The sequence below is a fragment of the Nothobranchius furzeri genome, chromosome 2 (genome assembly GCF_043380555.1).
Source record: "Nothobranchius furzeri strain GRZ-AD chromosome 2, NfurGRZ-RIMD1, whole genome shotgun sequence".
NCBI classification, from domain to species: Eukaryota; Metazoa; Chordata; class Actinopteri; order Cyprinodontiformes; family Nothobranchiidae; genus Nothobranchius; species Nothobranchius furzeri.
The window spans coordinates 13917779-13934937 of record NC_091742.1 but is presented as its reverse complement, the minus strand read 5'-3'; the positions used below and the strand labels follow the sequence as shown (position 1 = coordinate 13934937).

Sequence of the window (17159 nt, the reverse complement as noted above, 5' to 3'; positions counted from 1 at the left end):
AACAAACAAGGCTGTCACCGAAAATATTTGAAATATTTCAAGCGGTTTACAAATGCGTTTCCCAGTCACTTCATGCATATACAGTGTAATGCAATCAGAAGCGTTAATGCATTTATTTTTTCCATCATTTTTGTTGCTCCCCCAGACGAATCCGTGACAGATCTAGTGGAAGATCCACAGACACTTCCGGGTGGAAGACCGGCGGTGGGTCACCGGCCTCCGGTACAGAGTCAGGAAAAGCAGGGGAGCACCAGAGGCAGATGGAGAGCAGTTCTCAATTTCTGAAATAATTTATGACAACTGCTACCAATGTGGATTGTGGAATAAAAAGAGATAAACTGTTAGTTTTCTCAATATTGTCATTGCAATCGGGGCAGATACCGCCATCTGCCGGCTTAACATGGTTATTGCAGTACATTTTAAACTTTTTTTTTAACTATTTCAATCTTCGTTTTCGCATACATTCAGTTTACAATGTAACCTACATTCAACGTACTGAAGAATAAAGCAAATAAAAATGACCTCAGTTGAGTAAAATAAAAATTACATTTAGAACTTGCAACAATTACCACATGACACTACACCATAAAATAAATCATGATGCAAAATAATAATACATTAAAAATGAAATATCATCAACAAACAAAAAATGTTCAGAGGTTAATATTTCAGCATTATATTTCAAACATTGGACTGTAATTTAAAGAACAATAAACTCAGACATTGTTTCGTACAACTCATAGTTTATTTTCTGGTAATACTTTTAGAGATGTTGTAAATTGTTTTATTTCATTTTTAAAATGGTTAATGTTAGGCTTGCTGTTTTTCCATTTAGTTTTATGTTTATGGTATTTTCCCATGATGACAATAATGTTCACCATTTTGGATATCTTTTTTGGAAGAGCATCCATGTAGATCAACACTTTAGATTTGTTAAGCCATACATCATTTCTCTCAATATTTAATAATCGATAAACATCCTCCCTTAAACCAGTTGTTACTGAACACGAGAAGAAAAGGTGCTCAATAGTTTCACATTCTGTCATACAAAAGACACACTGGTTCACTTCAAAATTAAATCTTTTTCTTTATGTTTCGGCAGCCGTATTGATATTATGTATTATTTTGAATTGAATTTCTTTCAACTTGGGTGCAATTGGCTATTTAAGATAGCTGCATGGGTGTAGTTTACTTTCCTGTGATTTTTATTTTCTTTTATTTGTCAATATCATAGAATAACTATTTTAACATACTTCCAAGTACTTTGTTATTACATTTTTGTTCACCTAATTTAAATTTGCCAATTTTCAACTCAGGAAGTTTAATCACCACATTTGAATTAAGCAAGGTATTTTTAATCATGAATTTTAAGGGAAGTGGAATAGCTCTACTGATTTGATTAAACTCTCTAACAGAGCCTTTAAAATTAAATTTTTCGACAAAACATTCAAATTGTAACAAATTGCCATTTGTATTCATCAAATCTGTCACATATAAAATCTTTGTCATACCATTCTTTTTTGAATATAGTCTTCCTGTTAATTACCATGGCTCTATTATTCCACAAGGTGGAGCTATGCGGTGTAAAGTTGTGGCTGAATATCATTTTCCAGTAGAGCAGAATTTGTTTATGGAAGTCAGATAGTTTGATTGGTAATTTATATATTTCAAAGTCACATTTTAACAGGAATTCTAATCCTCCAACCTTTTGGAAAATATATTTTGGTATGTGGAACCATATAGAATGTGTCTGTGAAGGTTCTCAGTCATCCAGGTCATTGTAGTCTAAGGAGCTTTGTAAAAAAAGCGTCTGGACTTCTTTGAGTTGCTTGAAGACGTTTCACCTCTCATCCGAGAGGCTTCTTCAGTTCTAAGGTCAAATGGTGGCGAGTCCCAGATTCAAACCCAGTGGGACTCTTGCTGCCCCCTCGCTGGCCCTGGAGCAGTAGGAAGCTGTACTCTCCTGGGGGAGGTGGAATTGCAGTGGATCTCTGCTGCCTTTCCCTCCCTTCCCTGGGTCGGTTCCCTATGTGTTCGGGGCTTTTGCGCTGGGGACAGCAGGGTTTACACGACCAAACATTTGGGTTAGAAAAGGATTACCCCAGGTGTAGTAACCGGGTTTTTAAAAACCCGGTTATGAGCATATCCGGGTTTTTGGCGGTGTTTACATGGACCTGCGGAACCGGGTTATTGTGAATATTCGGGTTTTAAAAGGGTTACTGTCAGCATGTAAACACACTCATTGTTAAGCCTGGCCCCACCCTATCATGTGAATTCTTGAGGTCAGATAGGCCCAGGATATGCGTGGGCATTGAGGCATCTGGGAAGGGATCTCAAAACTGGATTATAGATGGCAGACAGTTGGTGTCGTAAACCACCGCCTCTGTTCAAAGATGGTTGCTCACAGTGGACATAAATGGCTTCCTTTACTCCTCTTTCAAACCATCTGTCCTCTCTGTCCAAAATATGAACGTTGGCATCCTCGAAAGAGTGACCTTTGTCCTTTAGATGCAAATGAACTGCTGAGTCCTGTCCACCTCCGTTTCTTATTCTGAGCTGCTACCTCTGGGGTCAATCTTTCGTAAACATGGCCTATCATTCCACCTCTATGCTGACGATTGCCAGATTTACTCTCCATTGTGTCAGGAGAAAGGTAACTCTATTCAGTCCTTTGTGTCATGTATTAATGAGATGAAGTCTTGGCTAATGGCCAACTATCTACATCTGAATGAGGGAAAGACAGAGCTCATTGTTTTTCACACCAACAGCAGGAATGTGGGTCGTTATGCTGATCTTGGCCCTCTTTCTCCTTACTCAAAACCAGTTGTTACCAGTTTGGGGGGTGAAACTTGATGCTGGACTTAAATTTTATGCTCACATCAATTCTGTGATCCGGTCCAGTTTCTTTCACCTGAGACGCCTTGCAAAAATCAAGCATATGCTGTCGAGAGCCCACCTGAAGCGGGTACTGCATGCCTTTGTAATTTCTAGGCTTGGCTCTCTCTATGCAGGGTTGTGTCAGTCATCACTGCGTCACCTACAGGTTGTGCAGAACAGTGCAGCAAAGGTTCCTTACTGGGACCAGGAAACGGGACCACATCAGTCCGGTTCTGGCCTCCCTGCAGTGGCTTCCGGTTTGCTATCGCTCACAATTCAAAATCCTCGTCTATGTTTATCATTTCTTCCAGGGTGGTGGCCCCCCCTATCTAGCCACGCTCCTGAACAGACACTCCCCATCACGCGCTCTGCGCTCCTCTGACCAAGGCCTGCTCGCTGTCCCTCGTTCTAGGTGTCGTACTCGTGGGGACCGGGCTTTCTCAGTCCTAGCACCGTCACTCTGGAACCAGTTGCCACCCTCAGTTAGGCTGTCCCCATCTCTGCCAGTCTTTAAGAGTCGCCTAAAAACCCACCTCCTCCGCTTGGCGTTTCCAGAACATGTTTGAATTTTTCCCTGTTTTATGTTGATTTTAGTTCCCTGTTTTCATTGGTTCACTCTATCCCTTGTTTTACCCATTTCTCGTCTACTAGAATGTATTATTTTTTTTTTGTAATATTTGAATTGTTTTTATTTTCGATTTATTCACCATATTTCACTTTCTCATGTACCGTGTTCAGTGCCTTGGGCTTCCCGACAGGGAAGGCGCTTTATAAAGAAAGCTTTGATTGATTGATTGAAATGTAGAAAATTGACCCAATTGCACATAGGCTGCTGCCTGAAATAATAGCTTTATGGATGTGATGGCTTTGCATTGCAAAGACAGCCTACTGTATAAGCCTAAATATAATTTCCCTTTTTGTCCTATGTGTTTTTGACATTGCTTGCATGTTAATCCTGATTTATCTTTACCCTTTTGACATTGTATCAATATCTGCATACCTGTTTTTTCAATGTGTCTAAATTGTACATTGATAATGGTTGTCAGCACTTTCAGCTACCGCAAAGAACGCAAAAGAGAGGAGATTTTATAAAGTGTATTAAATAGTTTTATGATGGCTTCATTGTCACAGGCTGTCAAACAGGGTTGACTTTCACTTGTGTATGATGGTCATGTGAATAATAATAATAATAATATATTATTATTATTATTATTATTATTATTATTATTATTATTATTATTATTATTATTGCAGTAACAAGACTATTATGTTTACTTATTTGCTTTAATGGCCTTAATTTCTTATGGTGTTGTATAGGCTTCCAGTTGGTTTCTGCTTGTGTGCATCTGTGTGGTGGAGCCAAGTTCTTGATTTTTTAGAAGTGCTGACTACATGGCTATTTGCCAGGATTTACTAATTATTTTTAAAATAACACAAACCTTGTCTGGTCACTTATTTATGTAGTTTTTAAGAACAACATTTTGGTTTCAAGCTATATATGTATTTGTTTTATTAATTAAAATTTTAAATGTTTACAATGTTATTTTTTTATGTTAAAAGCAAATGATATTTTGATGTTTTGCGGCACTGATGGAACGTATTTGTGTAGAGACGTACCGTTTAAATTCGACCTTTCTGTGGGCCTACTCTTTTGAATCTGGTACTACATGTCATAACAATGTTTTAATGAAGTGGAGGAGGGGTTTTGTTGCTTGACGGAACCGAGACATGATTATGAAGCTAACTTCACGTCATGTAATCACGTGTTACGTCCACACAGTTCGCTCTTTTTAGCGTGGTGATTCAACTTAGTTCAGCCAGTTACCATTTGGATCCTGAGAAATCGGTAGGTAATTTCTTTGTTGTCTTCACCCAGATGACATGTTTTGTTGTTAAAAGTAAATCATTGCTTATAACTTAAGCATTACACTGTTAGCACATTGTTCTTCACGTCTCTCCTTATTTGTAAAGTATTTGTAAAGATTTCTCCTAGTTATTTTAGTTAAATTACCTTGTTATTCTGCGTGGTAAGTTATTGCTTTATTTGTTAATTTCGCAGAAGCTACGTATAGAGGTAGGTTTTGTTTTGATAGCTTTTGGAGTTAACGGTGCTCGGAACACAGCGGGAACTTCATTTCTGCACCATTGCCGACCCACGCTTACCTAAGTTCAAGACAGTCGTTTCTTGTTGTTTATTTTTGGTTTATTTTTTTATTTCTTTTTGGGGTAAATGTGTTATCAAAACTATTACAGCAATGATTTGCAAAAAAATAATAGGTACACTTTTTCAATTTTCTGTTAAAATATTAATCATTAATTGAGTGGTGAAAATGTTACTGAGTTGGATGTTCGACTCTAAAACCAACTACATGCTATTACATGTTAATTACACCTCATGATAACCGAGATGTATTGGATTTAAAAAAGAAAATAGTCAAGAAAATAAGAGGATCTAACAGCGTTAATTTCCCCACCCTTCCCCCCACAGAGTCAACTGGTTTTCGCCACTTGCTGTCGTCATTTGAACAATGGAAGGTGAGATGTGGTCTCTGTGTGCGCTGCTTTTACCCTTTAAGCGCTAACCTTTGTAGTTTAGAGATTTGCTTAAATTGATATCCCCCTAATTAAATAAGTAGCCTATATGTATGAAACAACAAGATTTACGCTGTTATAACAATTTCAGTGTTTCTGCATAACATGCCAGATTTCATTTGCTAGTTCAGGGCATGTACAACCGATCAAATATCTTTACAAGTTGTTGCAGCCCTTGCTTTGCAGTTAACCTGCCAGTATGGCATAGCTATATTACATTTTTCAATTTGCCATATTATTGAACAACTGTCTCTGCTGTAGGCCTACACTGGGCCACCCTTGGGCCTACAGGGTAAATGACTTAATGGTAATGAATGTCAGATATTTAACAGTGCATAGTACACATGTAATAAGGTTTTTGATATTCCAAAATGTGATGTTTTACCAATTTTTTCTGAATTTTTTTGTTTGTATATTACAGATTCACGTTTTGTCTTTTCTGATGTTGCTTCATTGTTGGCATGCGCTGCCTCACAGTGTATCTTCTGTGAAAAGAAGGAACTTGGAAACACTTTTCATCTCCAAAGAAAACACCTAAAAGAAGCAATTTACTTTGTATGCGATAAACAAGGTATTGTTTCACTGTGCTACAATACATGATGTCCAATATTTTGTCCTAGTCCATTTCTTCATTGAACTTACTCACCAATGTACTGCTCTTTTTCAGAGAAATTTGTGGTATCCTGTTACTGTAAGGAACGCACACAAACGTTAAGAAGTCACTATCATTGTCCTTTCTGCAAATTGGTGTACACACGATCAACATTTCTCATGAAGCATTTACAAGACAAACATGGTAGGTGCTTCCTCTGCAGTAACATGTATGTCTAAATGAACACAATCAAGCTGCCTACAGCTGAAAAGCCACAATAAGCAACATTGTCTGTCAAATGCCAGATTGTCTTGTGTTTGTGTCCCGTGCACTAACTTTTTAATGACCTAATTAAACACAACTCTTTAAGGTATTAGTTATTCCTCTGATCTTTTTTTAATTTTGTCTCCTGCAGATACATCATCACATAAAAGTCATGGTAAGTATTTAACCATTTGAGGATTCATACTTTTTTACAGCTTTGCCTTACATTGTTGGTTGATTAAGTGTTTTTTGAATGTGCTAATGAGTAATGTGTTTAATAATTTTTGTTTATTTTTACAGCCAAGGTGAACACCTTAAAAAGAAAACTAAAAGACATCACAGGCGAGGAAAAAGACAGTTCGGACTCAAAAACAGAGAATTTCTGTTGTCCACATTGCACAGCTTTCCTTAGTTCCCACAAAAACCTGCAACGGCATATTAGGGATGTTCATTCAATAGAAACAATGCCTATGATATGTGTGGACATAAGAAACGGGTTGTATGTCACCCCAAAGCATGAGCACAGTCCACATTTTCCTATACATGTTGTGAAGTCAACCAACCCACCAAAAATAGACTGCGAAGTTGAAAACTGTCGCAAATTTATGCAAATAGCATGGTCTTCAGGAAATCCAGGAAAAGAGTGCGTTCATCTTGAACGAACTAAGCATGCTAAGCAATATGTTAAACCAGCAGAACTCACACCTGCTTCACTCAAAGTCATGCTTGAAAAAGGCTTGATGTCCACTGAGTGGGGTGAAAAGTGTGAAAAACTGGATACAGATGCAAAAAACTGCAAAGTGGACAGTGTTTTCCCCGTGAATTTTGGAGAGAAAGGACATTCACAACGATGGTTTTTTTTTTCAGTTTTCACAAATAAAACAGACAACTGGTGTCAGTTTAGACGGACAAGGGTCACCTTTGATGCTGTTGTAGGAAAGTGGAATTGTCAGTGTAAGGGAAGCCAAAGATCACATCGATGTATTCATCGAATGATGGCAATGTGGTGGATTTTCCAAGAGTCACCAGACACTTTAATGCCCACCTCCGATGTGCAGGCAGAGGACATTCAAGATTTGGAAAGTCACATGATGGAAGATGACATATCATGTACACAATGCAGTGTCACTACCCAAAAAATATGTGCCATGACAGACTATATTCATACCCAGAAGCGCATCCCACCCTTAAAAGAATTGTCATTAAACCTTCGAACTCAGGAAGAGACTCCATCCACAACCCTTGTTCCTTTGGAAAAAAACTGTCCCTACTGTCCAGGGCCAACTCCTCCAGAATTGGGGCTTCCAAAAGTGGTGACAACACAAGCCACTGTGTATGGCATTAACTACGTAAAAAAAGGTAACTGTGCAATTCTTTTCCTTATTTTAGTATTGAATGAAAACATTGCTTTACCATTTTGTGTTTTGTTATATTGTCGATTACAACATGTTTTTTGTTCATGCAGGTTCTTTGTTCAATTACTATACAACATGAACTGATGAAAATGTTTTTGATCGTTAGGTGTCTCAGTTGCTGTAAAAGAATGCCCAGGATGCAGTAACATTGTGCGATTCCAGGAGTATTCTTCAGGATTCCACAATTTCAACAACGCTGTGCTCCTTACTCTGCCATTGTGTGAGCTTCTACTGTCAGGATTAGCGGTAGGGCAACTTCCAAAAGAGATAATTTTCAAACAAAAATCAAATCTCAACATGTCTGTGACACTTTTAAGTTTTAGACTCTTTGCACAAGTAACTGAGCTGAAATGTATTTCTATGACATTGTTAGTGTGTTTTTTGACAGAACAAGACAACAAGTGGACGCATGCTGGACACCTTGAACTTTTTCAACGACAATCGCTACCACCATCAAACTATAAGAAGAGCTTTTCATCACTTCCTGTCACTTACAGACTTTGGCTTTCAGTTTTCATGCTACCAGTGTGGTTACTACCCACCTGTGTTAATAGCAGATGCCAACTGGAAATTGGCATTTGATATCCCATGTAAGACATACATTTTTTAACTTCTTCTTTTATTGTTCTTTTTATAATAGCAACTTGCATAAACTCCAGAATGTTGTATTTCTGTACATCACAGAAACATCAGTAACAAAGATGTAAAAGCTGTTTAGCAGCAAACTGTGGAAAAACCAGGATTTGTGTCATAAAAACTTTTGGCCACGACTGTACAACCTAAACAACACGTGCCATTAAGTAGCTCTACAATGTTTTTCCAAAATATGTTTGTTACAAGTTTTAAATTGTGCATATTTGAAGATTAATTTTTGTGAAAAAGTTCTGAATACTTTAATATCTGTTGTTTCTAGTGGGGACCTTTAAAAGACCTGATCCTGACTGCGTTTCCGACAAACACCTAGAGGTTGACATTGTTAAGGCATGGAATGATCTGGACAAGTCGTTAATAGCAGAGGGCCTCTTATCAGGTATGTATGAATTTGAAGTCTCTAATATTATGGATACAAATACAAATTAAATAAGGAACATAATTCAAGTACAAGAAAGACCATTTAAAGTTTAAAGTTAGGTTTCTCTATTTGATGGCCTACTATTTTTTGTTGAAGGAACAACTTTGGGAAACCCATACAGTACATCAACTCACCACTCAACTTTGGCACCCTGGATGGGGGAACACACCAGAGTGGGAAACATCCTTCCTAAAACAGAGTGCAAAAAAGCGTTAACAAAGACTACAGAACATAGAACTCAACCCATAAAGGAAATAAATGAGGACATCATACTGCAAATCTTGGACTCCAAAAAGGTTAATTGATATAATTATTGCTTTATGCCCTTTCAATATCTACAGATAATCTTTTGTCCATATTGAAATATGTAAATTCTCTATTTTCAGTGTCCTAAAAAGGATCTCCAGGATGCTTGTCTTGCTTTGGGTGTCTCCTCTGAAGGGTCCATAGCAGATTTGACAAACAGACTTCAGGAGCTGTTGAATTTCAAAGATGTTTACCCAAAGCTTTTCATTAAACTACAAAAAGCTGGTGGTGAGTTAACTTTTGGTAACAGTATTCTGTTGCTGGCATTGTTATGGAAGTTTTTTCATAAAATTACAAAACATTAAATGTTCCCATCACAGACGTTAATAGAATTTACATGTTTTTGGTTTAATCTGCAGGTGGTGTTCTCCATTTCTCATGTATGCATGGAGTTGTCTATTATGTGAACTTCCTCTTCTGGATGGAGTCTGCAAGAGACCACTGTGACGGACTGCTCAGTTTCAAAAGATTCCCGACATGTTACATATCTGATGTAGCTGGACAGGTCGCACGTCACACTAACAACCGCACAAATCAATTATTTTTCAAGCCGCATGATGGGAGACTCTGTTCACCTACCCAGGACAATATAAATAAAGCAAAGACCAAAGAACTACAAGTTGAAATGGATTGGGTAAAACAACTGAGATGTCCTTTGCCACAACAACCAGAGGCAAATGTGGAAAGAATGTCAGCTAAACATCCAGTCACAGGAACGTCTGAAAGGTTTTCTCTGTATGACAGGTTTCATCAAAAAAATCAAAAGCGTCAAGAAGAAAAGCTGAGAAGCCTCAACATTTGCCCTGCCCTCAGAAAAGAAATTAACTCTGCTGTAGCAGAACAGTTTAATCGTGAACTTGCCTCTGTGAGGTATTCATTGTGCCAAATGACTGAAACACATTTCAAACAGACTGTCAGGGTCTTGATAGAATTGCACAACAATAACATAAACACCCAGTTCAAATCAGAAATGGAGACCCTGTGTAATGCCCCACTGTCTTTGGGATTGAGTGGCATGTTGGGACTGCAGCCTACAGGTAATTTGATCAACATGTGAAAGTAAATTATATTTATAAGGATTATTTGAAATGATGAAGGAATAATAACAGTTGTGTAATTTGTCAGTTGTTGGTTTTTATAACCTTGGTTACAACAAAGTAATAGAACACAATACTGAGTTGTCAACACAGTGCTATTAATGAAAATATGATTTTGAAATCATTCTAAGTTGTACAACTTTTATCTGTTTCAGGCATGGAAACGTTCCCATCCAATATGGAGAGCTCTGCCTGCATCAAAAAGGATAAAAATGTGACATCCTCTTTTGTTGCCCAGAGATATATTGTGGATGACAACAACAAGGTAAATTTTAAAAATATAAATGATTTTTCTACCCATTTGGTTTATGCTCTCACCAAGTTTTTTTTCCTAAACCAATGCTTCAGGACAAGTTGAGAAGGTTATTGACAGGACAACGGGATGAGCAACAAGCGATTGCTCATGCTACGCGGCGTTTTCCAGTGTCTATAAAAGACATTGCCAGTGTGTGCCCCCAACAGCTGTTGGAAGAATCCTCCTTGGTTATGCCATGGTTGACAGATGACGTAAGTATATTTATATTTTTGCTTTGGAAAAGAATCATGATATGTTTCCTATATCTAGTTTCTGTTATAACTTAAATACACAAATGTTACATTTAATTGTAGGCTGTGAACTATCGAGTAGCACAACTGGCAAAAGAGAACATGGTAATATATATGTATATAGGTTCAAATTTGGAAATAGTATAATCCTTGGTGATAGATACATAAATGTATTTCTGTATACTTTTCTTTTTCAGTGTGCCTCATTGGCCACCTTTGACTTTATTTTATGGCACCGTGAGTGGAAGAAAAATGGGTCTGTCAGTGACCAGCTTGTGAAGAACATCCCTGCAAGTCCTTTTTAAATGATATTTTAAAATCTATGGACTGTGTTAAAATGCATTACAAAAACTAATAGAGGAACTAAAATTTCTGATTAATAAATCCTTTCATTTCAGGTTGCTGACACAGTATTCCTCCCTAGGATAGTGGGGCATTCCTCTCCAGAGACAGGGAATCATTTCATTCTTTGGGTGAGCTACCATAACTGTTATTATAGTGTTTTTGTGTGTGTGTGTGTGTGTGGGTGGGGGGTGGGGGTGGGGGGGGTGGGGGGGGTACGTGTTTTGAAATGTTTAGAAGTGTTTTAACATGATCTTGTGCTGATGTTGGTATATATATATATATATATATATATATTTTTTTTTTTTTGCTATTTATCTTTATCAACCTTACTGTTCCCTAACTTTGTCTTTGATACAACTGCTCTGTAACTGTTTTTTCTCCTTCTGTCTGCCTGGTCTCCACTCTGAGGTTCTCTAACCAGCTACTAGTCAGTGATCAAAATCCCAGCACAGTAAAGTTTTCTTTATTTATTGTTCAGTAGTATATATAGCTTCGTTTCTTTTTATCTGGGTGGACTGCTTGTCCTCAGTTTAATTATTTATTTTCCCTGATTGAAAGATTGATTCTTAAATTCTATATTCAAGTATCTCCCATCGTCCAATATGTAACATGTAAACTACCCAACCTGTAGACCCATAGAAATACCACAAAAAGTAAAATTAGAAAAAAAGTGTTAAATTTGCTGTTACTCAAATGACGAAAATATGCATTTCCTTTTAGGTGTTTGACTTCAAAGCAAAAGCAATTCACATCTATGATTCCCTTTCACTATACTGCATTATCAGTGATGAAGACATGAATCTACTGAGGTATTTACAAAACAAAAATAATATGTCACCTTTTAAATTTTGATACTACAGTAATACATAAGGCTTGAACTATCTTTTGCAGGAATGTCTTCAGGTCTTCCGGTGGGCTTGACGGCTGGACTGTGGTATATCCTCCACAGTGGAAGCAGCAAGACTCTGTGAACTGTGGCGTACTTGTGTGCTCAGTGAGTGTCTGTGATCCTAACTGGTTTTACAACTGTTTGTCTTTAATTTGATGTTTCAACCATATTCCATATATTTTCTCTAACAAGGCTGTTGAAAATGTAGTTAAACATCGTGAATCCATGACAGAAGCATTGACAGTGAACCAATGCAGGACTCTTCGTCTGCACCATGCCACCCAAATGCTAGAAAACGTTAATCCTGAGGTTAGCTGTCTTCACCTGGTAGAATATGGTAATGTAGATTACTTTTATAAGAATTCAGTGCTGCATTGTTTGATATTTTTTATTAATACAGGATTTCCCACCAACTATGCAAGAAATGTTGGCTATAAAACAAAAGGAAGTTAAGCTTCAAGGAACAGAAATAAAAGACACTGACTCCAGCATCCATTGCCTGTCCTGGAGAATTAGGACATGCCTGTTTCAAAGGGCAACTGGAAAGAACAGGTATGTTACCATCTCATATCTACTTAATTGTTGAATGTCAAAGGTTGTTATTTTTTTAATCATGTAAAATTGAACAGTGTCACTTTTATTCTGACATGTATAAAAATGTACTTTCCACAGTGTTTTCCATGAGCACATTAAAAAATACAAGTGGGTGCAATGCACTGCTTGTAAAAGCTGGTTGCATTTTGAGTGTGCTGGTGTGACCGGAGACTGGGCTTCCAAGGACTTCTTCTGTGGATGCAGTATACATGTTGATGTGTAAGACAAGCAGCATCCCTTTTAGAACAACAGCTCAGTCTATACTCAAATTAGTTTCAAGCTACACACCGTTACTTCAAAACACCACGTACTTTGTTATATGTAGCATCAAAGAGAAATATATCACACTGTCAAGAATGCAAAATTTGTTGGTCATTTGAAATGACTTCAAATTGTAAGACACATTAAATTATGTAGTCATTGCAGTGCTCCTTGTATTATTCAATGAGGAAAAAGAGTAAATCATTGCCCTTCAAAATCATTTGTGGATTTGGAAAACTGAGAAAACTAAAGATTGGTATTTAAAAGTAATTTGTCCTTCACAGGAAAAAGATTATGGAAGGAGTCTATGCAGATGACATTCTGACAGATTCAGAGATTAAGGTAAGGACGTATATTTATCATCGTCTTTAGAGTAGCTCCAAAGTAGCAGTCTTATAAAAAGTCAAAACGTAAATGTCTTCATATGCATACTACATTACAGGACTTGGAAAGAAACCTGCAGACCGGCCACATCCTTTCGAACAGAATGTATCTGTGGAAGCACAAAGGATTTGACCCAAGTCTCAGAAAACACTACAGTGAGCATGTAACCGTATTTGATGACATGACGGTATGTGGAATGTTATTTCACCTACTTTTCTTTCAATACACCATCTCTTGTGTCATCATAGCCTTCACTGTATGACAATGCTAAACAAGTTTTAACAAAATATGTTTAGCAGTGCAACAGCTATAAGTATTGTGTTCTCCAAGAAATGAATATGAGCAAAATATTTACGTTATTACCATTTACTTTACCGATGGTGTTAGTTTATCTCTATGCATTGCTGGTTATATCTTTTCAGCCTGTTTTGTATAGGGTAGGAAATACACAGAGCCTTTCTGTTCTTCTGTATCTGACCTTTCATCAAAGCAAACTTGCACCAACACCCGATAACCAATGTAGATGAGAGGGTGTAGATAATATGTTTGTTGCGTGAATGTATGGCAAGTTTTAATGTAATTTAACATCAAATTGGTCTTTTTTTTATGCAGTTCCTTTTTTTAACATGACATTTCAAAACATGTTCTTATAAAAGCAGCCTTCCCTGGGACTACAGGCTGAAATTAGTTCTTGACCTATAAACCGGTACAATGCATATTTCCCTTTGAGGTTAATGTATTTTTTAAAACACCGTCCCTCTTACTCTCTAAATATGTACAGTAAATCCAAATACAAATTTTTACAATATTACTAAAAGAAGAATTACTAAACAGAGATTTATTCTTCAGGATAAGGTGTAAATTGGCCATGGTAAAATTTATAAATAATGTGTTATTGACAAGAACGTACATTGGAAGTTATACAGAACTAAAGAATTTAATGACTTTGTCTCCAACCTCCCAATTAATTGTATATTTTTATTGTTCATTTATTATATTTATTACTTCCTGTTCCAGACTGAAACAATCATCCAGCGTTTGGAAAGAGTCCTGTCACGTTCAGGAAATACATCTGTGGATCCTCATTTCATAACAGATGTTGTTCTGCCCGAGGTATGTTTATATGACACTTATAAATACGCAAAAAACACAACTTACTAGTATTTGTAATGTTTTGTAACACAAGCAGGAAGAAGTTGGATGCTAAAATTACATTCTCACCAACAGAAAATAGTGCCTTCACAATAATAATGTGGCCAAACATCTGCATAATGTAGATTCTAACTTTTTCCAAATTAATTTGATGTAAAATTGTTTTATAGGCTCTGATTCAGTGGTTGCAGACTACAAATGTCATCTGCCGTTTTCAAGCAGAAGACTTGCTTATGAAGACCAAGCCATTCATTGACAATGAAGGGTATAGTAACATTTGGGTGCTGACTCCTGTTAGGAGCATGTATAATAAGCTGTAATTTTGAAACGCTATGATTTCTCTGACCTCACAGAAAAGCAGAACTGGTCATTAATGATGACACTCCAAAGGTAAAGCACACATAACAAGCATAGTATATAGTATATATGTATATATTTACAGTGAGGGCGGAGGGTGTTTGATGTCCCGGGAATTTTGCAAGTTCTACTTAGAAATCAAAGAGGGGTTTTCAGCATACATGCATAAACATTGCATGTATATATATATATGTGTGTGTGTGTGTCTGTCATTTTCACAGGAAAGCAGTATTTTGGCAGACACGCTGGCAGCAGCTGAGTGGGTAAAGGGAACACTGTTCGAGGGAATGGTTAAAGTGCCATCCGTTCTGTCCATGGATGAGGAAGAACAGCAGGAAGTCCTTGAGGCAGTTCGAAGCTGGAACGAGGACCATGATTATGAATCTCCAGCAGAACATTTGACTTTTGCTTTTGAAAATAAAAAAGACTATGACAAGTTCTGTTCCTTTATCATAGATGAGAAGAACCTCAAAGTTTTCTCCAGATTTGAGGTACAAGACTAAACAGCATAGGTCTTGGTTTTAATAAAGTTTTATTGTGTTCTAAGTCTTCTTTGTTGGAGTCCCTTCACATTACAGAGAGTGATAAATCCATATGCACAGTACAAAACTTTATTGTTGTAAAACCACAATATCTATTAACAATAAAATACATCCCCAAATCTGTTGTAGTGACAAACAGCCTTTTCACTCCCAAGTTGTTTAAATTGTACTGCAATACCATGTTAAGCCGGCAGATGGCGGTATCTGCCCCGATTGCAATGACAATATTGAGAAAACTAACAGTTTATCTCTTTTTATTCCACAATCCACATTGGTAGCAGTTGTCATAAATTATTTCAGAAATTGAAAACTGCTCTCCATCTGCCTCTGGTGCTCCCCTGCTTTTCCTGACTCCGTACCGGAGGCCGGTGACCCACCGCCGGTCTTCAACCCGGAAGTGTCTGTGGATCTTCCACTAGAGTACCGTCACGGATTCGTCTGGGGGAGCAATAAAAATGATGGAAAAAATAAATGCATTAACGCTTCTGATTGCATTACACTGTATATGCATGGAGTGACTGGGAAGTGCATTTGTAAACCGCTTGAAATATTTCAAATATTTTCGGTGACAGCCTTGTTTGTTTTGATTTTGTTAAAGTAAAAAATAAAAACGTTGGCATGATGATGCCGATGATGCAATAAGTGCTGCAATTACTGAGGTCACTACTACAGCCGCAGGTACCGTGGCAGCAGTGGTAGGAGGCGTGGCTAGTGCCACTAAAAGTCGTGGTAGGGGGCGTGGCTAGTGCCACTAAAAGTCGGAAGTGTAAGGGCAGCAGTGGTGGGGGGCGTGGCTAGTGCCACTAAAAGCCGTAGTAGGGGGCGTGGCTAGTGCCACTAAAAGTCAAGAGCAGCAGTGGTAGGGGGCGTGGCTAGTGCCACTAAAATTCGTGGTAGTGGGCGTGGCTAGTGCCACTAAAAGTCGTGGCACCACCCGGAAGTGTAATGGCAGCAGTGGTAGGGGGCGTGGCTAGTGCCACTAAAAGTCGTGGCACCACCAGGAAATGTAATGGCAGCAGTGGTAGGGGCCGTGGCTAGTGCCACTAAAAGCCGCGGGTGCCACTAAAAGCTGTGGCACTACCCGGAAGTATCAGAGCTGCCACTGCAAGTGCCACTAAAAGCCGCGGGTGCCACTAAAAGCCGTGGCACCACCCGGAAGTATCAGAGCTACCACTGCAAGTGCCACTCGTGCTGCCGCTGCCACAAATCGCTCCTGCTGTCTCTCCGCTACGGCGTTCATTGAACCAATGCGGAAGTAGTTAGCGATGAACTATCTCAGTGAGAATCTTTGTTTTAACATCATGGGTCCTAGTGCCCACCGGATTAGGTTCAAGGAAGTAGGCAAATAAAATAAAATAAACTTTTTATTTAGCGTTTGTAAAGATGAAATTCACAAGGCGCTTCACAAGTACACTAAAATTTAAAAACGATTAAAAGTGTCATTTATAAAATAAAAAAATTAAATAAAAGGGGAAAATACATAAGTGTTTTTATACTCAGTTAAAATCAGAAAAGACTGGTTTAACAAGTTTCTCACAAATGCCTCCCATCCTATTAATATTATAATAATCTATTTTCAACCGCTTATGCGGAATCGGGTCGCGGGGCCAGCAGCCTAAGCAGAGAGGCCCGGACTTCCCTCTCCCCAGCTACTTGGACCAGCTCCTCAGGGGGAATTCAAAGGTGTTCCCTGACCAGCCGAGAGACATAGTCCCTCCAGCGTGTCCTGGGTCTTCCCTTGGGTCTCCTCCCAGTTGGACGTGCCCAGAAAACCTCACCAGGGAGGTGTCCAGGAGGCATCCACTAGATACCCAAGCCACCTCAACTGGCTCCTCTCGATGTGTATTTAATGTTTCTGTTTGTGTGCCGTTAAA

At 38.1% G+C, this 17159-nt stretch overlaps 2 protein-coding genes across 2 annotated transcripts; both read left to right on the top strand.

Moving 5' to 3' along the window:
• Positions 1-6170: 6170 nt before the first annotated feature.
• LOC139066333 (uncharacterized) lies at positions 6171-10000 on the top strand. Its single transcript, XM_070548792.1, has 7 exons — positions 6171-6265; positions 6477-6500; positions 6626-7986; positions 8129-8330; positions 8654-9108; positions 9199-9346; positions 9478-10000. Exons 1-3 carry the CDS (start codon positions 6241-6243, stop codon positions 7822-7824), a joined length of 1248 nt encoding a protein of 415 aa, XP_070404893.1. The 5' UTR covers positions 6171-6240; the 3' UTR covers positions 7825-7986; positions 8129-8330; positions 8654-9108; positions 9199-9346; positions 9478-10000.
• Positions 10001-10045: 45 nt separating this feature from the next.
• Positions 10046-17060, top strand: LOC139061896 (uncharacterized). Its single transcript, XM_070541835.1, has 16 exons — positions 10046-10480; positions 10564-10722; positions 10825-10866; positions 10959-11051; positions 11160-11234; positions 11827-11915; positions 11998-12100; positions 12188-12304; positions 12396-12547; positions 12668-12808; positions 13135-13192; positions 13293-13421; positions 14252-14347; positions 14557-14651; positions 14740-14776; positions 14965-17060. The coding sequence occupies exons 1-16, from the start codon at positions 10373-10375 to the stop codon at positions 15244-15246; spliced, it is 1776 nt and encodes a 591-aa protein (XP_070397936.1). The 5' UTR covers positions 10046-10372; the 3' UTR covers positions 15247-17060.
• The last annotated feature ends 99 nt before the right edge of the window (positions 17061-17159 follow it).